This window comes from Pelobates fuscus, chromosome 13, assembly GCF_036172605.1.
Source record: "Pelobates fuscus isolate aPelFus1 chromosome 13, aPelFus1.pri, whole genome shotgun sequence".
NCBI lineage: Eukaryota > Metazoa > Chordata > Amphibia > Anura > Pelobatidae > Pelobates > Pelobates fuscus.
The window spans coordinates 38617197-38642881 of NC_086329.1; the positions used below are offsets into that span (position 1 = coordinate 38617197).

The following is a 25685-nucleotide window of genomic DNA, read 5'->3' on the forward strand; positions in this document are numbered from 1 at the left end:
TGATGTTTGGGAAAAACATTTTTTCTAGTCAATGTGAATTTACTGAAGTTCTGTGGTTCATAAAGTGATTAATATATAATAAATGGTCTAAAAATAAAAAATATTAAAATATTAAGCACAACTGACCAGTTATGCATTCATGCCGATTTAATTTCTTAATCTAGCAAATTAAGTTACTAATGATATGGGATTTATTGATGATGTTCATCTTATAGGGCCTTCTGATATCGTTCGAAATGTAAAGTCAGGCAAAACAAACATTCCCCTGCTATCAAACATCTGATGTTTGAATAAGAGCAATAATAGTATTTATCTTTATTTTTCTCTCGGATTTTCTAAAACTCTCTCTAAATATATTTTAAGAGGATTTGCCTCATTTAACGTCCTTTTGGCATTTCTAACTTCTTTTGTTTTTGATTTGTCTCAGATTGCAAAAACCACGGCTCAAAATTTTTATGTTTTATGCTACTAGCGGCCGCGGGACCTAAAAGTTACTCGCCTGGTGGGTCCGTGGCACACTCACTCAGAGGTGAATTGTCACTCGCCAATGAAGAGTGTGTGAATGGCAATTTATACCCCTACTAAAATAGTGTATTTTTCTTTTATAAATTCTTTATTTTTCGTTATTTTTCTTTGTGCGTTTGGGTTAAGGGGTACAACATAGATTTGTCGAGTTTACATTGCGAGACTGTTCTGTTTACAAGACTTAATGTTTGACATGTTGTTGTTTGGGTAGGTAAGGGTAGGTTAGTCATCACTAAAATAGTGTATTAATGAGGATGCTATACAATAAGTTGCTAACTAAAATCTCAGATTACAAGTAAACATGTGGGTACAGATTTGGCAGATCACTTAGAATGAACTGGATGTGCATTCTGTAATGATGGATGACTTCAAAGCTCCACAACAACAAAGCTACGGATTTACTAAAGGTTGACGATGAAAGATCATAAATCCAGTAGTTAATGAAAGCCAAGCAGGTAACACACATGCAGAGAGGTAGTATTGGAGTGTTGATATTGCTGGAAGCATATCAGATTAGAGCAGTAAGGTTAGGTAGTTTGATGCGTCTAGAATAAAAAAAACAAAAACAAAACAAAACACAAAAACCAAAGCAAAAAAACACACATTATTTCTCTTATCCTAGTTATCTACAGAGCATCCTGCTTTTACCACGTATCTCCATGGAACTATATACCATAAAATGAACGGTAGTCCCTAGATATAAGTTAAAGGTGGTGTACTGTTTAATCGAGCTTAACCAAAATTATAGTTACATTTTAATTTCCTGAAGATTTATATATGAGATTTTGTACATTTTAAAACAAATATTACGGCAGTTTTGTTCCACTGGAAGACTTGTAATTGGCACAGGTGATTTTGATAATGCAGTTTGATAATGACATTTGGGGTTTTGGTGATACATTTTGATCATAATTAAAGAAAAGTGGATTTAATCATATTAACTCCTTAACTTCTAGCTTATCAGTTGGTATAGGCACGCACTCCATGAAAGGACAACAGGTGCGTCAAACAAAAGCACTCAAGAAGCTGGATTTCTTAAAACTGGCTAATTGCACTTGAAACTAGACCTTTATAACCCTTAACCCCTTGAGGACCAAACTTCTGGAATAAAAGGGAATCATGACATGTCACACATGTCATGTTTCCTTAAGGGGTTAAAGTTATACTAAGGGATACTATAAGTGCCAGGAATACAAAGCTGTATCTGCCTCCCTTGCGACCCCTCCGCAGTGAATGAAGGGTTAAAATCCCTTTATATACTCGCCCTTGGAACTGGGTCTTGTCTCCGCCTCCCCCGACGAGACCTCCCCGCTAAGGAAAGCATTGAATCCGACGCAGAATGTTGTAATGCAGAGCGTGGGGACATCCAGTGTCATCTACTGGAACAAATGTCAGTTTGGATCCAGGAAGCGCCTCCAGTGGCTCTCTGGTAGACAGCCACTGGAGGCAGGCTTAGAGCTGCAATGTAAACATTAAGTGCAATAAGGACACAGCACCCAGACCACTTCAATGAGCTGACATGGTCTGGGTACCTGTAGTGTCCCTTTAATTAGAAGGGAAAAAAAGTGTTAATTCATTCATTGCTTAAATATTTTAAATTAATTTATAACACAAATCTTTACCTCTTCTACCCAATGGTGAGCTGCAGCAATTTTAATATTTAGTATAAATATTTTGTATAAATAAAGTATACACACTTGGATCTGCAGATGCACAAATCCTAAAACCTATTCAATGATGAAAGGAATAGATATTAAAGAAAAATACTGTTATGCTGATAACAGGAATCCCCAATGCACATTTTACCTCCTAATCATCATCAGTGATATATAACAACTGGTTGACCGGGAGTCTGAAAACACAGTGATGATATCTTCAGCAGAGCAGACTATCTTTTCCAGATGGACCATGTCAACTCAATGCTAAATGTCATCAGCTTGCTGACTTCTCCCCTTTTACAACACTACGCTGAGCAACATGTATTTTTTTTTTTTTAGATATAATAATGTTACACACATGACAACTGATACACACATACAGTTAAGCACTTTACTTTTTATTTAAAAGTCAATTTAAGTTATTGCACAAGACTTCATAAATGTTGGAGTCAGTCTTTGCAAATGGCACAACACCTATTTAAGACAACAACAAGGAAGTAGGTAAACTATAATAGTGCAGTTGGTTTGCAACAATTCTGGAGAATCTTAAAAGGCCCTAACCCTCACATATTTTTTTAACTAATCAATGCAAAAAAAAAAAAAAAAAAAAAAAGGTATATTTGGACTTCTTGTTTATTAATTAATGAAACAAAAATTAAAGAGGTGACGTGCAATGTCAATCCTGAAATTAGGAAGATTTTTTTTGTAAATTTATACCTTCCAAGTGTCCCAGATTAGGCAGGAGAGTCCCAATTTAGGACCCATTTCACACAATTCCAGGTTAATTTTCAAGTGTCATGTTTCTTGAGAATATGAGAGATAATCCTCAGCAATGCTGTGAGAGTACAAAATGTAATGCTCTCTTGACCTTACATGAGCATGCACAAGAGCACGTCCATGGAGCTTTGCTCACGGATAGACCGGTTTGACTAAGTTTCTAAGCGTCACACAAATTTGTGCAAGTATTTGCTATCCATGCCACTGCATGCCAATACTGACATGGAGTTTGTTAGCTGGCACTTCTAACCAGAGAGAGTTGGCTTGCAAGACAAAAAAAAAAAAATATGGGAGAAGAAGTGATTTTTTGTTTGTTAAATTGAGAAGATTTTTTTTTTTTTTTTTAAATAACCCAATTTTAATAATTTAATTTGTTTCCATGCTGAGTGATCCAGATGACTCCCAGCATTCTTAATCCCATCCCCCAGTTTTACTTGACTCATTATTTGTCCATATATTTGAGTAGTATGAGCACTTGTCTTGTTCTCACTCTGTAAAATGGAGAATATAGTGCTTAGTGTATCTCTTTAACTTTCCAGAGAACCACTGAGATTCTCCCCAAAACAGTGGATAATGAGCATAGCGTGGGCTGCTGGGAGTTCCATGTACAACTAAATGTTGCAGGTTGGTAGGAACAGGAAGAATAGATGGCTTATGGAGTGGAACTAATTATGTTTTCTTACTCATTTAAATACATGTGCAATAAAAACATTATGGTACGAGTCCTATGGAACACTGCGCACGCTTGATACTTTGTTACAGTTGTTACTACTAAACTCCGTCACTGTTTCGATGACTTGTGCACACTTTAAAATGCCAAAAAATCGGTAAAAAAATAAATTAAAAAAGCTAAATAAGATTAATATTAATAATATTTAAAAAAAGAATCCTACAAAACATAGCCAACTGTAATCTAAGCTACACAATTAACCTAACCTGGGTGGAGTACCCCCCTTCTATTGAGCAGCAGTCACTTCCTATTTTGAGTTCTCTTTAAGATTGATCAGTATTTGGGGATAATGAGGGATATAAATAGAACAAATCAGCACATTTATCCTAAACGACGGCATGTTAACGAGCAATTGGTAGTGATTACTATTTAAAATAACAAAAGTCTAAAGACAGTCAAAATCAAAATGCTTTACACTTTACACCCAATCTAAAGAACACGTCTTTATAATTTGATAATTGTATTGATTCCCCCCCTCAAAATAAGAGTGGGAAGAGGTGCAAAAAAAGAAGAGTAGCTAGAATCATTAAAGCTTACAATAGAGCATATCCAGGTGTTTCCAAAAAACGTGTGTATATCATTGCTTGCATACATGAGATCACGATGCAGACCTACATCTATATATCAGCAAACGTTTTGTTCATATAGGTCATTGTTAGCAGATTCTTATTACACTACACACAATCCCTTATTATAGGGGCTGTAGTTCATGATCCCCATCTGTCAGCTCATTATAGTACTTTAGAGCAAACCGCAATTCTTCTGGAGCAAAATTGGAGGAGTGGTATTTACATCACTTAAAAAAAATAAAAAAATAGGTTTTTATTAATCAATAAGTGCTCTGTAAGGATCAGAGGATGCTTAATGGGCCACTCCACCTCATACATAACAATGGAATCATTATAGGTGCTGGAGTCCCTGGAGACCTTCACACCTTACAGTGTAAAGTCATTATGTGGTGGAGTGGCCCTTTAATCATTCTCTGGTCCCGTACTAGAAAAAGAGGACACTTGTGAACTACTGGATCCTAGCCTTTAGGGATCCAGAGAATACACATTTCCTTGTCTAAATGTATATTCATGGTTTTTCTTTCACCCCTACGGCACAAGGAACAATAGAACTGCAAAAAAAGTACTTGGCATCCCCTGTCTACTATCATCATGCCCTCAGAGTTGGTGTGAAGGCAGAGAAGGCAACTCACTGATATCTCCTTGGTTAACTGGACCTTGAATGATATTCGGTACAAAGTGAAAGAGAAAGCACACACCCACGTTTAAACAATTCTTCCCCAGTGCTCTAGAACTGCCAAATTCCTACACATCAGTAGACAGATAGGACCAGATACTAACACAATACTATAGGGAGGGAAAGCACTCCACTAGAAATTTGGGTGCAAATCTCCATGGACTCCTCAACTTCCACTTACCTCACATACAGTAGAGAAACAATAAGGAGCCACAACACCAAAATAAATGTCGAAGAGATTTATTCCACCAGTGTGGAACCAGCAATGTTTCAAACAGACCCACTGAAGTAGGACTGTGTACTAAAGCAGAATTAAAATAATTATTTGTCACATAGGCAATAGGCATGTGTCTCAGTGAAGAGTGCCTTTATCACGCTAGATAAAGGTTTCTTAGTGTCCTTCTTTTTAAAACTGCCTTTTTATCCAGCCCTGTCTGTATATTTTGAGTGGTGTCAAGGTCCATGGGATTTATGTAACAAGGTGTAGTCTCTGATCTCTGCCACAGCTACGAAATAAAAATGCTGGACTAGTTTTGCACGTAGTGGACATACCTTTCGAGCATCTCCTAACATTCTAAAATCAATGGTCATCATTCCTCAGAGTATTTCACGATATAGGTATGTTCTAGATAACTGCATGTATTAGTGAAATTCAGCCAAAAGGGAAATGACATTTAGTCCTCGTGCAAAGATGATGAGTACAAACAAGAAACACAATTCTCATTTCCACACTAGTAGCAAGCAGCAGGCCAAGATCAGTAATGTGCTGAGGATGCAAAAGCATGGCCAACCCGAATCATACCTTCTTTTTCATGAGCAGCAGGTCCTGATAGGCCTGGGAGCGTAGGAAACGTGCATAGCTATCACTCTTCATAAGCTTGTAAATGTGCTCCTAGGCAGGAAACAAAGGAGATGGAAGTTACAAGCTGAACCAAAAAATCACAACTGGAAAATGATAAGAAAATAGTTTAAGGTGGGGATCATGTGCATGTCATAACTGCTATGGTTTGTCTAGAGCAGTGGTCCCCAACCCAGTCCTCATGGACCACCAACAGTGCAGGTTTTGTCAGTATCTCCACTGGAATAAAAAAGGGAAATACATAAATTCTGGACTGCGGGTGGTTCATGTGGACTGGGTTGGGGACCACTGGTCTAGAGCATTCAGAAAATGATAACATTGGCTGATTTACAAGTGTGTCCTGGAGAGCACCTACTAAGACATTGTTACTCACGTAATAGACAAATAGTTGGTTTTCAGTAAGTTTCTGATTGCGGATGTTCCTGTTTTCAAAGAATTTAGACCAGTGGCAGATGTGACATTCTCAAATTGGTATTTTATTCTGCTCGCGTATGGAATGGCAGTTCAGCAGATTTGGGCATTTTAGTGTTTGTAAGCCAGCATTTCCATTGTAGAGGGTTTTTGTTTTGTTTAGTATTTTGGTCAAATGTGTTTGCATTTCAGTAGCACCATTTGTTACAGGTGTTGGCATTTTTAGTAGTGCTTGTTTTCTATGTACGTTTATGAGGTATGAATTTATGTAGGATAAAGGGCCATTAAGGTACAAAATGCGTTAGCCTACCCGCTAGTGCTCCCCGTCTGTCCAAACCTCGTCATGTGCATGAATAAAATGATACATTTTAATTCCCATTCAAGTGGATTGAGGCATATTTCTTCATTTGAAGTCAGTTTTTTCTTTTATTATGAATTTACGGGTGTCCGATATTATCGCGACAAGCATTTGTTCTCGCAGGTGGCTTCATGACATGCACCATAGTTCACTTCCATATCATATCCTCATTCCAATTATTCTTTTATAATGCATTTGCATTTTAGTAATCAGGGATTTAATATAGGTTTTTTTCTGCTAATCTCTCTATATTTAGCTAATTTACTACTGTATCACAATATCTCAACTTTGTTCCTGCTAGTTCTCGCTTTTACACTGTTACAATGATTACAATGATGTTTCTAGTTTCACTTCTTTTTGTCAGTACTTAATCTGGGGGGCGTGGGGGGAGGGACCATATTTGACAACCTTAGTTTACAGTATTAATGTTGCAATTAGTGTCTGTGTACAAATAGTCAATGAGTTTGTTAGCTCTCACGTGGATGCACTGGTTACTGAGCCATGGGGAGCAGAAAAGAATTGTCAGAAGACCTGCGTAACAAGGTAATGGAACTTTATAAAGATGGAAAAGGATATAAAAAGATACCCAAAGCCTTGAAAATGTCAACCAGTACTGTTCAATCACTTATTAGGAAGTGGAAAATTCAGCGATCTCTTGATACGAAGCCAAGGTCAGGGAGACCAAGAAAGATTTCAGCTACAACTGCCAAAATAATTGTTCGGGATACAAAGAAAAACCTACTGGTAATCTCAGGAGAGGGGTCAACAAGGCCTATAGCGAAAATAATATAATCCCCACTATAAAGCATGGTGGTGTCTCACTAATGTTTTTATTGGGGGGGGGGGGGGTTTACCCTCCAATGGTTACAGCAGAAAAAAGTGAAGGTTCTGGACTGGCCATCACAGTCTCCTGACCTTAATATCATTGAGCCACTCTGGGGAGATCTTAAACGTGCGGTTCACGCAAGATGACCAAAGACTCATATACAGTTATTACAAAAGACTGCATTCTGTCATTGATGCTAAAGGGGGAAATGCACAGTATTAAGCACTAAGGGTATGCAGACTTTTGAAAAGAGGTAATTTAATTTTTTTTCTTTGTTGCCATGTTTTGTTTTATGATTGTGCCATTCTGTTATAACCTACAGTTAAATATGAATCCCATAACAAATAAAAGAAATGTGTTCTGCCTGCTCAATGGTACATATAGTATTAATTATACAAGGGTATGCAAACTTTTGAGCACAACTGTATATTTAGGCACACAACATGCAAAGTAAACAAGTCAGTAGTTACCAACTGCAATTCCAGAGAAGTTAAAAAAATAACATAAAATTTTAAAAAGTATCAAACCTGGGCATCTTCAAATGTGTACCTCCCCGGATCTTTGACATTTTGGCTTGTCCTCTCGAAACTGTGGGAGTCTAGATTTATGGCACTTTGTGCCCCAGGGGCCAGAAACTCTTGCCATATCTCCTCGACTCGTTTTGGGACTTCATGCAATGGTTGTTTCTTGAGATCTTGAACTACCACCCAAAACCTTAAAAAGAAGCAAACAATAATGAAATAGTGTATCCTTCCAGCATTTCTTCTTTTTGTATTGAGCAATGCAGGTTAGGTTTAGGTAGTCAATGTATAGCTAAATGATTTGTGTGACTGTTGTCTTGGTGGGCTATTAGTTAGTCTAAAGTCTAAAGACTAACACTAGCTAGATTTCCCCTTTTCTGTAAAGATTGTTGCTTCTGTTTACCATGTCAGCTTCTTGGCTTCATATTACAGTCTTTCCCCGAAAATAAGACCGGTCTTATATTCATTTTTCGGTGGAGGTCTTATTTCGGGGAAACACGTATGCTAGAAAGCAAGTCTATGTTCGGGGAATTTCCACGAACATAGACCAGTTACTAGGGCATAGAATCATGCAAATCTATGTTCAAGGAAACTTTCCCGAACATAGATTAGCTTACTCGCTAATAGAACACAGCAAATCTGTGTTTGGGGAAACTTCCCAGAGCATAGATTAGTTTACTCGCAAATGGAATCTTGCGTATCTATGTTATGAGAAACTTCCCCGAACATAGATAAGCATACTCGCAGGGCAACTTCCCCGAACATAGATAAGCTTACTCGTGAAGGGAATCTTGCGTATCTATGTTCAGGGAACATAGATTAGTGAATGACTATGGCTAATTTTGGGGGTAGGGCTTATTTTCTAAACATGATACCTCTGCAGATTGATCATAATGCCAGCTACCAATGTAAACATTAGTCTATCAGTTATCTGATCCCAATCAATAAAGTCTGAATTCTGGCAATAGGATTGATTCAACTTTGAGTAATAAGAGGTATAGCCATTTAGGCTTTGGATATTTCTCTTTCTGATCTTTCAGCTTCTTGTGGAACTTACGGGTTAACATATTTTCAATTAAAGAGATTCAGCTATCAATTCCAGCCGATTTCTACTTGCAGAGCGTTTTTACTTTAGCGAGTGGATTGTCATTACTTTTGATATATCTACTTAGAGGTTAAGCCTCAAGACACCACTGGAGTGTCCACTTTGTGTTGTAGCCTGTGACTGAGGAGGCCATTGTTCACTAACCTCCCCGGTTTACTTACTGCTTCCTTATCAGTAATCTATACCTCCCAAGTGGCCCTATTTAGGAGGGACAGTCCCTATTTTTGGCCCAAATCCCTCTTTTACATCCTAATGTCCCTATTTTCCATATTCTTGGTGTGGCTGAGTGTATAACAGAGGTCAACAGCAATAATACTCTCAGTAATGTTTCTTTATACTACAAAAAATATGTTTCGAAATGTCAGTCTAAATAAAATACATTGTTTGTGTTAAAAAATACATTTTAGTTGAATGAATTGATATTATTAAGTCACCTAAAATGTCTTCGAAGAGCCCCACCCCACTATGTATATAATGCATTATAGAATATGTTACAAATGGGGTTATTTTTAGTGATGTCGCGAACATAACATTTTCCGTTCGCGAACGGCGAACGCGAACTTCCGCAAATGTTCGCGAACGGGCGAACCGGGCGAACCGCCATAGACTTTAATGGGCAGGCGAATTTTAAAACCCACAGGGACTCTTTCTGGCCACAATAGTGATGGAAAAGTTGTTTCAAGGGGACTAACACCTGGACTGTGGCATGCCGGAGGGGGATCCATGGCAAAACTCCCATGGAAAATTACATACTTGATGCAGTCTGGTTTTAATCCATAAAGAGCATAAATCACCTAACATTCCTAAATTGTTTGGAATAACGTGCTTTAAAACATCAGGTATGATTTTGTATCGATCAGGTAGTGTAAGGGTTACGCCCGCATCACAGTGAAAGACCAAACTCCCCGTTTAAAGCACGGCAAACAACCGCAAACAGTCCATTTGCACAACTGCAAACTCCCCATTTGCACAAGGTTGGATACCAAGCTAGCCATGTCCCGTTCCTTGTCCTCACTGATGTCATTGAAGGCCTCTTCCTCCACCCAGCCACATACAACACCAAGGGTCCCCGAAAGGTGACAACAAGCCCCCTGTATTTTTTTTTAAATGTACACTACTGTTACACCAGATATGAGTTGCACTAGTGTGACACTGTGCCCTGGCAGGCCCTGAAACGCACACGTGTGAAGGAAACTGACTGCTATTATTTCACAGTCAAATTTCTAGTTTTTTTTTTTTAATGTACACTACTGTTACACCAGATATGAGTTGCACTGGTGTGACACTGTGCCCTGACTGCTATTATCCCGGTGGGGGTCATCCCGGTCCACCCCTGAGAGGCTGTCTGGAGCTAATGGACACACAGAGCACAGCCGCCCAGGCTGACATACTCATCTTCGACTCTCCCAATATGGCGGCAGCCGCGTGTCCTCCTGGTACCAGCAAAGCATGGCAGGATATTGAGTCTAAGCTGGACAGACTCTTTAATCAATTTTGGAAGCAAATAACGAGCAGGAAGCCACAACAAGCTCCACCACAGCTAAGCGAAGCAGTCCCCATTAAAATCCACCAACGCAAAAGGCGTCGAAGACGGGACCGGAGGCACAAACAGAAATGCAGAGCCTGCCCCACGTCAAGCACTCGCCTCCACCTTAAGCCACCACAATCCCGCACCACACGTGAAGCACCAGCGGGACAGATCCGACCACCCGACAAAATAAGCTTCCACCACCTCAAGCCGCGAACCCGGCACTCAGCCAGAGACTTGCCTTTGTTGTTCCAGGTATCAGGGACTAGTGCCCAGTTAAAATACTTGACTCTTACTTACCCACACTCAGTCATGCCACACACATTTCACCACTACTCTCACTGAATCCCTCTGACTACGGCTAAATTCATCTTCTACATCAGAACACTACTCCTGAGATTGGGTTGTATCCATGTCTCGGGTCTTTCATTTAGAATAGGGGCAGCTTCGGTCTCCTTCAACACTGACACTCCAGTGCATATTATTAAAAGATTGGGCAGACGGAAATCCTCAGTCTACAACCGATATATTCCTCATCCCAAGAAAGAAATGAGGAAAGTTTTTCAAAGTTTGGCTTTGTAAATATGATGCAATAAGTGTGTTTTTCTTTAATACCTTTTCACCCTCTATGCATGAACCAGATTTACATATATTACTAATATATATATTATATTATTCACTCACTCACTCTCTGGGCCGGCCTAAGACATCATGCTGCCTAGGTCCAACGATAAATGACTATGGGGGATAATGCATAATAAACACAGGTTACTGGCTATGGGGGGGATAATGTATAATAAACACAGGCTACTGGCTATTGGGGGGGGGGGGGGATAATGTATAATAAACACAGGTTACTGGCTATGGGAGGGATAATGTATAATAAACACAGGTTACTGGCTATGGGAGGATAATGTATAATAAACACAGGTTACTGGCTGTGGGGGATAATGTATAATAAACACAGGTTACTGGCTATGGGAGGATAATGTATAATAAACACAGGTTACTGGCTATGGGGGGGATAATGTATAATAAACACAGGTTACTGGCTATGGGAGGATAATGTATAATAAGCACAGGTTACTGGCTATGGGGGGATAATGTATAATAAACACAGGTTACTGGCTATAGGAGGATAATGTATAATAAACACAGGTTACTGGCTATGGGGGATAATGTATAATAAACACAGGTTACTGGCTATGGGAGGATAATGGATAATAAACACAGGTTACTGGCTATGGGGATAATGTATAATAAGCACAGGTTACTGGCTATGGGAGGATAATGTATAATAAACACAGGTTACTGGTAGTGATGTACCGAACTGTTCGCTGGCGAATAGCGTGTTCGCGTTCGCCACGGCGGGCGAACACATGCACGGTTCGATCCGCCCCCCATTCATTATCATTGAGTAAACTTTGACCCTGTGCCTCACGGTCAGCAGACACATTCCAGCAAATTAGCAGCAGACCCTCCCTTCCAGACCCTCCCACCTCCTGTACTGCATCCATTTTAGATTAATTCTGAAGCTGCATTCTTAGATAGAGGAGGGAAAGTGTAGCTGCTGCTCATTTGATAGGGAAATGGATAGCTAGGCTAGGGTATTCAGTGTCCACTACAGTCCTGAAGGACTCATCTGATCTCTGCTGTAAGGACAGCACCCCAAAAAGCCCTTTTTAGGGCTAGAACATCAGTCTGCTTTTTTGGTGTGTAATGTAATTGCAGTTGCCTGCCTGCCAGCTTCTGTGTCAGGCTCACAGATGATACTGTGCCCACTTGCCCAGTGTCACCACTCATATCTGGTGTCACAATAGCTTGCACTTAAAAACAAAACATTTTTTTCACTGTAATAGATTGAATAGCAGTTAGTTGTCTGCAAGCGTCTGGATGTCAGGCCTTCAGCGTGTACTCTGCCAACTTCTGCCAGTCCACTTTGCCACTCATATCTGGTGTCACAATAGCGTGCCTTTAAAAATAAAAAAAGTTTTTCACTGTAAGCTAATAGCAGTCAGTGCCCTTCAAGTGGGTGTCAGGCCTTCAGCGTGTACTCTGCCAACCTCTGCCAGTCCACTTTGCCACTCATATCTGGTGTCACAATAGCGTGCCTTTAAAAAGAAAAAAAGTTTTTCACTGTAAGCTAATAGCAGTCAGTGTCCTTCAAGCGGGTGTCAGGCCTTCAGCATGTACTCTGCCAACTTCTGCCAGTCCACTTTGCCACTCATATCTGGTGTCACAATAGCGTGCCTTTAAAAAGAAAAAAAGTTTTTCACTGTAAGCTAATAGCAGTCAGTGTCCTTCAAGCGGGTGTCAGGCCTTCAGCGTGTACTCTGCCAACCTCTGCAAGTGCACATTGCCACTCATATCTGGTGTCACAATAGCGTGCATTTAAAACCAAAAAACTTTTTTCACTGTTATAGATTGAATAGCAGTTAGTTGTCTTCAAGCGGGTGTGTCAGGCCTACAGCGTGTACTCTGCCAACCTCTGCAAGTGCACATTGCCACTCATATCTGGTGTCACTATAGCGTGCATTTAAAAGCAAAAAACTTTTTTCACTGTTAAAGTTTGAGTAGGAGTTACTTATCTTCAAGAGGGTGTCAGGCCTACAGCGTGTACTCTGCCAACCTCTGCCAGTGCACATTGCCACTCATTTCTGGTCTCACAGTAGCTTGCACGCATAGTACCACTAATCCAAAAAAAAATGACAGGCAGAGGCAGGCCACCCCGCAGTGGCCGTCGTGGTCGTGGTGCTGTGATTCCCTTTTGCCCTAGAATAATGCCCAATTTTCAGAGGCCACGTACCCTGAACTTGAAAAGTTCTGAGGACATAGTTGACTGGCTAACACAGGACACCCAATCTTCTACAGCTTCCGCTCAGAACCTTGACGCACCATCCTCCTCCAGCTTAGCTTCGGGCACCTCTCAAGATACCACTCACCCGCCTGCCGCCACCACCAACACTAGCACCACAGCCGCTTCACTTGATCTGTCAGAGGAGTTATTTACACATCCGTTTGAAGAAATGAGTGATGCGCAACCATTATTGCCAGAGGATGTAGATAACAGGGATATGTCTCAGTCAGGCAGCATTACACACATGGACGTACGGTGTGATGATGATGTTGTACCCGCTGCTGCTTTCTTTGCTGAGTTGTCAGATACAAGTGAAGCGGTTGATGATGACGATGCGTCCATGGATGTCACGTGGGTGCCTGCTCAGCAAGAAGAAGAACAGGGCGAAAGTTCAGATGGGGAGACAGAGTGGAGGAGGAGACGAGTTGGAAACAGGGGGAGGTCATCGCAAGGAGCTAGTGGCACAGTCAGACAGCATGCATAGGCACCCGGGGTCAACCCGACAGCACGCCAATCAACGCATGCTGTGTCCACCACCAGAATGCCGTCATTGCAGAGCTCAGCAGTGTGGCATTTTTTTTGTGTGTCTGCCTCTGACAACAGCGATGCCATTTGCAACCTGGGCCAAAAGAAACTGAGTCGTGGGAAGTCCAACACCCACCTAGGTACAACTGCTTTGCGTAGGCACATGATCGCACATCACAAACGCCTATGGGATCAACACATGAGTACAAGCCGCACACAAACTCAAAGCCGCCATCCTCCTCCTGGTCCAGCATCTTCAGCCACGTCAACCACTGCTGTCCTCCTTGCCCCCTCTCAACCATCCGCCACTCCGTCTCTCGCCTTGAGCAGTTCCCGCTCATCTGCCCACACTCAGGTGTCTGTCAAGGACATGTTTGAGCGTAAGAAGCCAATGTCAGAAAGTCACTCCCTTGCCCAGCGTCTGACAGCTGGCTTGTCTGAACTATTAGCCCACCAGCTTTTACCATACAAGCTGGTGGAGTCTGAGGCGTTCAAAAAATTTGTGGCTATTGGGATACCGCAGTGGCAGGTACCCGGCCGAAATTTCTTTGCACAAAAGGCAATCCCCAACCTGTACTCGATTGTGCAAAAGGAAGTAATGGCATGTCTGGCACAAAGTGTTGGGGCAAGGGTCCATCTGACCACTGATACCTGGTCTGCAAAGCATGGTCAGGGCAGGTATATCACCTACACTGCGCATTGGGTAAACCTGCTGACGGCTGCCAAGCATGGAATGCGTGGCTCTGCAGAGGAGTTGGTGACACCGCCACGACTTGCAGGCAGGCCTGCTGCCACCTCCTCTACTCCTCCTACTCCATCCTCCTCCATAACCTCCTCGGCTGAGTCCTCTTCTGCTGCTGCGTCTTGCTCCACATCAAAGGCACCCCCCCAGCTCCCCAGGTACTATTCCACATCCCGGATACGGCAGTGTCACGCCGTCTTGGGTTTGACTTGCTTGAAAGCAGAGAGTCACACCGGACAAGCTCTCCTGTCCGCCCTGAACGCACAGGTGGAAAAGTGGCCGACTCCGCAGCAACTGGATATCGGCAAAGTGGTTTGTGACAACAGAACAAATTTGTTGGCGGCATTGAAGTTGGGCAAGTGGACACATGTGCCATGCATGGCACATGTGTGTAATCTGATCGTACAACGCTTTGTGCATAAGTACACAGGCTTACAGGACGTCCTGAAGCAGGCCAGGAAGGTGTGTGGCCATTTAAGGCATTCCTACACGGCCATGGCGCACTTTGCAGATATCCAGCGGCGACACAACATGCCAATGAGGCACTTGATTTGCGACAGCCCGACACGTTGGAATTCAACACTCCTAATGTTCGACTGCCTGCTCCAACAAGAAAAAGCCGTTAATGAATATTTGTATGACCGGGGTGCTAGGACAGCCTCTGCGGAGCTGGGAATTTTTTTTGGCACTTTACTGGACGCTCATGCGCAATGCCTGTAGGCTCATGCGTCCTTTTGAGGAGGTGACAAACCTAGTCAGTCGCACCGAAGGCACCATCAGTGACATCATACCATTTGTTTTCTTCCTGGAGCGTGCCCTGCGAAGAGTGCTGGATCAGGCCGTAGATGAGCGTGAAGAGGAAGAGGAAGAGTTGTGGTCACCATCGCCACCAGAAACAGCCTTATCAGCATCGCTTGCTGGACCTGCGGCAACGCTGGAAGAGGATTGTGAGGAAGAGGAGTCAGAAGAGGAATGTGGCTTTGAGGAGGAGGAGGAAGACCAACCACAACAGGCATCCCAGGGTGCTCATTGTCACCTATCTGGTACCCGTGGTGTTGTACGTGGCTGGGGGGAAGAACATACCTTCATTGAGATCACTGAGGAGGAGGAACGGGAAATTAGTAGCTTGGCCTCCAACCTTGTGCAAATGGGGTCTTTCATGCTGTCGTGCCTGTTGAGGGACCCTCGTATAAAAAGGCTGAAGGAGAACGACCTGTACTGGGTGTCCACGCTACTAGACCCCCGGTATAAGCAGAAAGTGGCTGAAATGTTACCAAATTACAACAAGTCGGAAAGGATGCAGCATTTGCAAAATAAATTAAAAAGTATGCTTTACACAGCGTATAAGGGTGATGTCACAGCACAACGGGAATCTAACAGGGGAAGAGGTGAAAGTCATCCTCCTCCTCCCATGACCACGCCGGCAAGGACAGGACGCTTTAAAGATGTGTTGTTGATGGAGGATATGCAGAGCTTTTTAAGTCCTACGCATCGCCACAGCCCTTCGGGATCCACCCTCAGAGAACGACTCGACCGACAGGTAGCAGACTACCTCGCCTTAACTGCAGATATCGACACTCTGAGGAGCGATGAACCCCTTGACTACTGGGTGTGGAGGCTTGACCTGTGGCCTGAGCTATCCCAATTTGCGATAGAACCTCTGGCCTGCCCCGCTTCAAGTGTTCTGTCAGAAAGGACCTTCAGTGCAGCAGGAGGTATTGTCACTGAGAAGAGAAGTCGCCTAGGTCAAAAAAGTCTAGATTACCTCACCTTTATTAAGATGAATGAGGGATGGATCCCGAAGGGACTGACAGTGGGCGATACATTCGACTAAAAAAGGCCTGATGAGATGAGCTGCCTTGGGCTAAAAATGGTGACCCTATGTAGGAGGAACAGTCCCTATTCTGCTCTGTGTCAGTGTGTATCAGGGTCCCTGAGGACAGGTGTCAATCCATATCTGCCAAGTGACCCTATGTAGGGGGAACAGCCCCTATTCTGCTCTGTGTCAGTGTATATCAAGGTCTCTGAGGACAGGTGTCAATCTATATGTCAAGGTGTCAATATGTCATATGTCAGGTGTAAATCCATATCCATTGTGATTTAGGAATGTTAGGTGATTTATGCCCTTTATGGATTAAAACCAGACTCTGCATCAACTGTGTAATTTTCCATGGGAGTTTTGCCATGGATCCTCCTCCGGCATGCCACAGTCCAGGTGTTAGTCCCCTTGAAACAATTTTTCCATCACTATTGTGGCCAGAAAGAGTCCCTGTGGGTTTTAAAATTCGCCTGCCCATTAAAGTCTATGGCGGTTCGCGAACGTTTGCGGAAGTTCGCGTTCGCCGTTCACAAACCGAAAATTTTGTGTTCGCGACATCACTAGTTACTGGCTATGGGAGGGATAATGTATAATAAACACAGGTTACTGGCTATGGGAGGGATAATGTATAATAAACACAGGTTACTGGCTATGGGAGGGATAATGTATAATAAACACAGGTTACTGGCTATGGGGGGGATAATGTATAATAAGCACAGGTTACTGGCTATGGGGGATAATGTGAAAAAAAAAAAAAAGAATGCAGCTTCACAATTAATCTAAATTGTATGCTGTCTAGGAGGTGGGAGGGTCTGGGAGGGAGGGTCTGCTGCTGATTGGCTGGAATGTGTCTGCTGACTGTGAGGTACTGGGTCAAGTTTACTCAATGACGACGAATAGGGTGCGGACCGAACATCGCATATGTTCGCCGTCCGTGGCGATCGCGAACAAGCTATGTTCGCCAGGAACTATTCGCCAGCGAACCGTTCGGGACATCACTAGTTATTTTTCTTTAAGATGGAGATTAAAACAAATTTTAAAGTAAGCTATTAAATCATTGTGTGTGTACATGGAAATTTGATAATTATGGCCAATGCAAATGTATATATCCATCAAAAGATTATTATTATTTTTTTATCACTGTCGTACGAAAGAGAGAACACTATGTTAGTAACACAACGTTCGATAGATTTGTATAACATATCTTATCAGATAGCACACAGCCTTTCGATGTACGTTCCATTCAGCTTAAAATACAGAAATCTAGTATTCAAATAACCATTTCTGCTGTGACTGTCTAATGACTGCAACATTATCGGTAAATATACAGTGAATTTGCAAGTAAATAGCAAAAATGTATGCCATAAGAGCATAGTTTCAGAATCTTTATTATTTGTGTCTACTTGGCTATTCTAGATAGTGGCGTAGCTCGATTCCAGAAACACCTAATACGTCTGCCCATGTTAAAACTAGAATGCTCCAACACTAGCACAGAGGTGGAGACATGTCATGACCTATCTCTGCCTCTCTATTTTATGTCACCTCCTCCCTACCCATAAACAGCATGCTACTGGTGTTTTCCAGGATCTGGAATAAAAAGACAGTAAAAAAACAAACAAAACAAAGAAGCACATTCTGGACAGCCAGGTATTCATTGTGATCCCACCACGCTACATAACTAATAGCGTGTGGGGCAGCAAAGTTCTCTTTTCTAGCACCCCCTCCCGACATTTACCTAGGGGAACCACCCCCTTTACCTAAGTAAACAGGCAAAGCACTATTCTACTCATCTTTTTTATTTTAGGTGGTTGTTTTGAGAAACAACTGCACAATGTAAAAAACAAAACAAAAAAGAAAGAAAGAAACAAACAAACAACAAACCCACACTTATATCATCTGTGCCCTGCACAAACTGTAGAGATCTGGAGCTAAAGAAACACAGATCTGGGGCTTCAGCCCCCCAACTCCACCTCCAGCAACTCCTATGAATCTAAACTAAAATTAGAAATTAAACATTCCCATTATGCAGGAAATTATCCTAATTTATATTGCATTGTACAGATTACACATTGACATGATTATTCACTAAAGTGAGAATTTGAGGAAATTCAAAGCAAATTTTAAATGATTCCAAAGTAGCTAAACTGGAAAAAAAAAAACATTTAACCCCTTAAGGACACATGACGTGTGACATGTCATGATTCCCTTTTATTCCAGAAGTTTGGTCCTTAAGGGGTTAAAGTCACGTGTTTGCAGATGACACAAAACTCTGTAAAGTAAGACAATGTGAGCAGGATATTACTTTGCTGCAGAGGGATTTAGATAGACTGGGGGACAGCACACTCAAATGACAGATGGAATTTAATGATGAAAAATGCAAAGTTATGCACTTGGGGGGAAAGAATGCAACAGGAACTTATACTCTTAATGGGGACGAATGAGGGATAACAACACACGAAAAGGACTTGGGAATTTTACAACATGACAGGGGGCTTCATATTTTGCATAATGTCTCTTTACTAGCGCCACAGCAGCAAACAAACACATAGAAAAAAGAACCAGTCACAAGAGAGTAGGATATACATGAGGTATAATGACCTAATCACTTCTTCTTTCTTAGCTGCTCCATCAAGCAGACAGGTCAGAGTATTATTACTCTCCATTACTTTATGTTTCTAATGCCTCCTTTGAGGTTGTCTCTGTATTATTTTTTTTATATACTTTGCTGTTTGTTCTTGCTGTGTCTTTGTACTATGTTAAGCTGTGTTTTTTCTATGTTATTTATTGTGTTTCTAACTTATTCTTAGTTTCTGCCCTCTCCCCTCCTTGCTCTCACTTCTCTGGGGCTTGAGGGGCTTTTGGGTTTAACTGGGGATGAATGTTACTGTTGAATTAGGCCATTTATATAAGCTGTTAAAGGGGTTTCACCCATCACCTTGTATTAACTATTAGGACATGAATCTCTGTCAGGACTGTGGCCTGCACTCACTCAAAGGGTGAGCCCTCTACTGTATTTTTACTGCACTGTGCTACCTAATGGAGACATGATGTTGCAGCCTCTGTTAACGGCTTGATGGGATTTCCAGGACATGCTGCTTAAAGGGACACTGTAGGCACCCAGACCACTTCAGCTCATTGAAGTGGTCTGGGTGCTGTGACCATTTTCCACTTAGTGCTGCAATGTAAAACATTGCAGTTCCAGAGAACTGCAATGTTTACATTGCAGATCTAAGTCTCCCCTCTGTGGCTGTCTACAAGACAGCCACTAGAGGGCTTCCGTAATCCAAACTGACTTTTGGTCCATTATCTGACGCTGGACGTCCTCACGGATGCGTGGGCCCAAACTGATTTAGGTAAGTGGCTGAACGGGGGCCCTGTGGAAGGGGGGGGGGGAATCTATTAACCATATCGTGCCAGGAAAACGGCTTTGTTTTCCTGTCACTATAGGATCCCTTTAAAGGACTATCTCCCATTCTCCCATATCTTGAATTAACTGTTTGAGCACAGATTAGGGCTCTCTATCAGAGCTGTGGCCAGCACTCAAGGGTTCATACCCTGTGCACCTGGGGTGAACCCTCTTTCTATATATTTTACTACACTGTTCTACAACAGCCTCTGTTAACTACTGGAATTCATACTCTGTGCACCTGGGGTGAGGCCCCTTCTATATTTTTTTACTACACTGTGCTACTGTATGGAGACATGCTGCTACAGCCCCTGTTAACTGCTGGACATGATTTCCAGGACATACTGCTTAAAGGAATATCTCTCATAACCTTGAATTAACCATTTGAGCACAGTCTGTCTGTCAGGGCCGTGGCCAGCACTTAAGGGTTCATACACTGTGCACCTGGGGTGAGGCCTCTACTATATGTGTGCTGCTGAGTGGAGGCATGCTGTTGCAGCCTCTGTTTACTGGGTGAGCCACTGTTGACATTAAAACCCTGCAGGGGTTTCTGTGAGCATTGCCTGCTACTATGGTAGTCTGGTATGTTTGCCCTGCATCCTGAAATTGCCTACTAATTTGTACCTTCTACAGGGGTATCCCATATCATGATAAATCTACCTGTATACTTTTTTGGGTGAGCCCCAATTCTGTGTCACACAATTTGCCACTATAGAATATTCCCTGGCTAACCCTGTGGAATTTCAAGTCACGATACACACAACGGTGGCTGCATTCGTGGAGAAAACACTCAAATGTACTGACAGGAGGGCCGGTCCCCTCACTGTTATCGGCCACCATGGGGAGGTCTCTAATGCCTGGGATGCCTCTGCTAAGGGCTCCCCCATCATAGCAAGCGTCATTGGAATGGCAAAGAACTAGACCTCTACGGTCTGCGGACAAAGACCCGCCAAATGCAGTACGCAGACTCCGGCACCTGCCCATACCCCACGGTTAGACCCCTCCTCGGCTGAGGACTGCAACATTATCTGACCATCATGGAACAAAGGCATGTGGAGGCATCTGGGCCTGACTATGACTGGGGTCCCAGACAGAGTGGCACAGACGCCTGTGTTTAATCAGTGGATGGATGACCTTCATTGGCTCTGGGTGGCTGCGGCCCTACAAGGGAGTCAGGAGAGGTTCCAGAGACACCCAAGACAAATTGCTGGACTCTATTGACCTCCTCTCAAGGGTAAAATACCTGACAATGCCAGCACCGTCCGTGAATAGGATCACGATATTCGTGAATGGGCTCAGAGATGTTTCTGTTTTGTCAGAAATACCAATGTATGCCTCTCCTATGAGAAGCGCATATTAGCACTCCTCCGTATTGACGGATAGTTGGCTGATCTGGGCACTGAAACATTGGGACCCCAGGTACAAGGCACCCTCTTTCCTGAGGGAGCTTATCACACATGATTATGTTCCAGCTTCCCTCATCTAGACCCATACCTCCATGAGGAAGGTATTACATGGTAACCTCCCTAGGGGGTGTTCTACAGGACTGGTCAACAGCTGGGCCATGTCGCCAACCACTTCGCTATCGCAAACCCTTTGCCCAAAGTGGGTGAGAGACAACCTTCTGGTGCTCCAGATGATTGGACAGAGAACACGGAACGTGCAGATGCGCTAGATTCCGTTTTCCTCAGGTAAGCGTCCCTAGGGTAGCATCGACTGTACTTTCTGCAACACCCACATGAGATACCATCGCTTCTAGGTGCAAGGAATTCAAACTTAATAAGAAACTTTCTTCATGTAGACGATTGGCTTGCGAAACCCCTCTTGATGACATTCACTAGGTTTCCTGTGACGCGTTCAACCTTGGCACTTCACCAGCTTCCTCAGCTTGGATCCTTGGGGGCTTCATGATACTACTAAAACCAGTGATCAATTACATATGGGAAATGCTTTGCATTATTTACCTGGATGATATCCTTCTGTTCAGAGAATGTAAGACTGCGTCAACATTTGCGATTCTCTGTGGTCCGGCTGGAATCGTAGTGGATGGTCCACGTCTTAGGATTCATAATCAACTCCGTGTCTTGCACACTGAAGCTTTCCCCTTGGACTGTGTATATCTGCAAGGGTGAGCACAAGTGCCTACCGAACTCCCACCTCAGGTAAGACCCTGACACCCGATGGGCAAGGATCCTCTTGTGTACCAACTACCCAGTGACATCCACCTCTGGCTTATGGGATGTGGAGATCGTTCTCCATTTGTGTATGGGACTGGGCATCTACTGATGGACTTTTATGCTTGATCTGGTGTTTTTCTGTCATGTACCGGATGTTCGGGCATTCAACGTGGATGTTTTTCCTTATTTCGCGACAGTCTATATCTCTCGTTGCATTATTCGGATTCTTCATTAGTTTTCAATTCCTTTCTCAGCGTTAAAATTGTATAATATGAAGCCTCCTGTCATGTCGTAACATTCTCTTTTCAGTTTGATTCGTCCCTGAAGACATTTTATTTGTTTGTGTGGAATTCACGGGAAGTTTGCTCCTTCAGATTTTGGATTTAGGAGTTATTGTTATGGCTTGTTATATGTTTGCTTGTGCTTGATGTCGCTTTCTGAAAGAGGAAGTGATTAGGTCATTATCCCTCATGTTCATCCTACTCTCTTGTGATTGGTTGTTTTTTTCCATGTGTTTCTTTGTTGCTGTGTAGCTAGTAAAGAGAGATTATGCAAAATACTCGTCTCCTGTCATTACTAAAATTATGATGATTATTATTATACTAAAGCTAGTTTAATCTTCAATTGTTATAGACAACAAACTATGTAACAATGTGCAATGTCATTCAGCAGTGGCTAAGGCCAGTAAGGTATTGTCATGCATGAAACAGGGCATTCTTTCTCGGGATGAGATGATAATTTTGCCTCTTTATAAATCGCTGGTAAGACCACATCTTGAATATGCTGTGCAATTTTGGGCACCTGTTATCAAGAAGGATATTATGGGCACTAGAAAGAGTGCAGAGGCTGGCTACAAAATTAATAAAAGGAATGGAATATTTTAAATATCAAGAAAGGTTAACAAATGTAAACCTCTTTAGTTTAGAAAAACATTGCCTGAGAGGGGATATGATAACATTATACATATATAACCGGGGCCAATACAAACCATTGTGTGGAAATCTAGTTCCAAACAGGACTTTACGTAGAACACGAGGTCATGCATTTAGACCGCAAGAAAGAAGAGTTAGTCTAAGGCAAAGGAAAGGTTTTTTTTACCGTAAAACAATAAGGATGTGGAATTTTCTGCCTGCAGAAATGGTTTTTATCCCAGTCCATACAGATGTTTAAACAGCAAATAGATACATACTTGCAAAATATTCAATAATATAATATAATATGCAATTATATAATTTTTCAACTGTAGGATAATCGCTTCTTGATCCAAGGATAAATCTGACTGCCATTCTGGAGTCAAGAGGGAATTGTTTTCTTAATTAGTTGCAAAATTGGAAGTGCCCCAAACTGTTTTATTTTTTGCCTTCTTTTGGATTAACAGCAAAAAACAAATGTGAGGAAGGCTGAACTTGATGGACACATGTCTCTTTTCAGCCTATGTAATTATGTAACTATGATGCTTCCAGACCAGCTACTTTGGCCTTACATTCAAATTCCTCACAATTCTCATTTTAAGGAAGAACTCTGTAGAAATATGTAAATAGTTTAAAAAAAGAATTACCTTTAAAAGTTTCTATAATTATAGCACTAAAGTTAAATGCGGCAGCAGGCAAAGCCCTCCCAGACTGGGAAAGGCTCCACCAAACAGTAGCTTCTCATTCTGGTCTCTGAGATTTTTCCTTATTTCATATACTCCTCTGCTGCTAAATGGTGTCTTATAGTCTGTTATTAAGCTTACTCTGACCCTTTAACACTCAAATCATGGTGGTTGACCTCTTATCCATTGGCTAACACTGTCAGCTGATCACGTAATGAACTTCTGTGCACAGAAATTGACATAAGCCAGTCAGGAACTCTTGTTGGATTGCCTAATGCTGTTTCTGGAGATGGAGAAAGCAAGCAGTCTTACACTTTTAACCCCTTAAGGACACATGACGCGTGTGACATGTCAAGATTCCCTTTTATTCCAAAAGTTTGGTCCTTTAGGGGTTAAATAAGCAGTCAGGTCCTAGGAGACCGGGTACTCTAGTAAGTGATGGTTTGGCTTGATATAGCCAATGAAAGTACAAAAGGGATAAGGTTAAAAAGTAAGGAACAGGGTGCTACAATCACCTATGTGAAGTCACTTAATCACATCAAGAGTAAATTGATATATCCAATGTATAATGCAAAAGAAGAAGGTATTCAATTCATTAGAGACCCATCAGCCTGGCTCACTTGCATTTTTGGACCTTGAGAAATGCAATGTTCAAATGCACTGAAAGGTTACATAGTTACATAGCTGAAAAGAGACTTGCGTCCATCAAGTTCAGCCTCCCTCACATATGTTTTTGCTGCTGATCCAAAAAAAGGCAAAAAAAACAGGATGAAGTTCTTACAAATCTTCAACAAACTAGAAAGAAAAATCCTTCTTGACCTCAGAGTGGCAATCACATCTCTCATTGGATCAAGAAGTTATTACCCCACTAATTAAAAATGACATCCCTGTATACCATGTTTTTGCCAGTTTTTATCAAATTGTTGTTTAAACATCTGTATAAACTCTGATAAGACGACCTCTTCATGCAGAGAATTACACACCCTTATTGTTCCCTTTCCTTTGCCTTAGACTAAATCTCCTTTCTTCCAGTGCACTATGTGACCTCATGTCCTATGTATAGTCATGTTTATGAATAGGCAATGGTTTCCAGACAATGGTTTGTATGGGTCGTGAATAAATTTGTATAATGAAAGGGAAAGGTTGCATTTCACAATGACACAATCAGGTCTCTAAACCCACACAATGCAGTTCAATAACCTACTGAAAATGAAGAATAATCTTGTGGTTTGTTAAACTATATAACTAATTTTAAAATGTATAAAATACAAATGTATACCTTTATGATGTATTCCCTTGGACAATGTATGTGAAAGAACATATATATATTTTCTCGAGTAGCATGTATATTAAAAAAAAAAAAAAAGAAATTGCTTAACTATAACTTTTTACTTCTTGTTTTTTTTTTTTTTTTGTTCTCAAAGTGTTAAATAGGATCTGGAGTTTGTATGCCAGCCTCACCTTATAATGTCACTACATCATAGCAATGCTCTGTTAAGCAGAGCTGGTCTGCCCTCCAGTGGAATGTTACATGTATTACAATGCTCAAATAATTTCAAGTAAATTTCAACAAAAATTGGGGTACATTAAATTACAAAGAGAAGCAAATCTTAAATTATTACGACCCTCTATTTAAATTGGACGTTTAATCTCATAAATGAAAGGGTGACTTAAAAAAAAGTAAAAAAAAACCAAACAAACAAACAAAGATTGCTGCCTGCATTATTCAAGGGTAGACATTGAGGAATTTTTGGCAGGACTCAGGTCATTTGGATAATAAGTATGATTACCCACCATGTAGCTTTAGGGAATTACAGTTTCTCTGTTGTTGTAATAAAAGCCATTGGGGTTGAAGAGCCCATCCTAACTGCTTATATAGCAGAAAAATAGAACTGCAACCGGAATTGCAAACACACAGTATTTTAAAGGCATGTGCATGCACGAATATTTGCTGAAATCCATCAGCAGTTTTATTCTATGTTATTTTTGGCGTTGTCCTATTTGTTAAAATCCATAGTGCAC

At 41.7% G+C, this 25685-nt stretch overlaps 1 protein-coding gene across 2 annotated transcripts in view; it reads right to left on the reverse strand.

The window, feature by feature from the left end:
* RGS6 (regulator of G protein signaling 6) overlaps window positions 1-25685 on the reverse strand; it is a 326615-nt gene that overhangs the window by 18130 nt on the left and 282800 nt on the right. For both annotated transcript variants that reach the window (XM_063440378.1, XM_063440379.1), the window contains exons 15-16: window positions 7917-8103; window positions 5738-5827 (exon numbers count right to left, since the gene is read on the reverse strand). In XM_063440378.1, the coding sequence (XP_063296448.1) occupies window positions 5738-5827; window positions 7917-8103 (277 nt within the window). The remainder of the gene's footprint in view (window positions 1-5737; window positions 5828-7916; window positions 8104-25685) is intronic.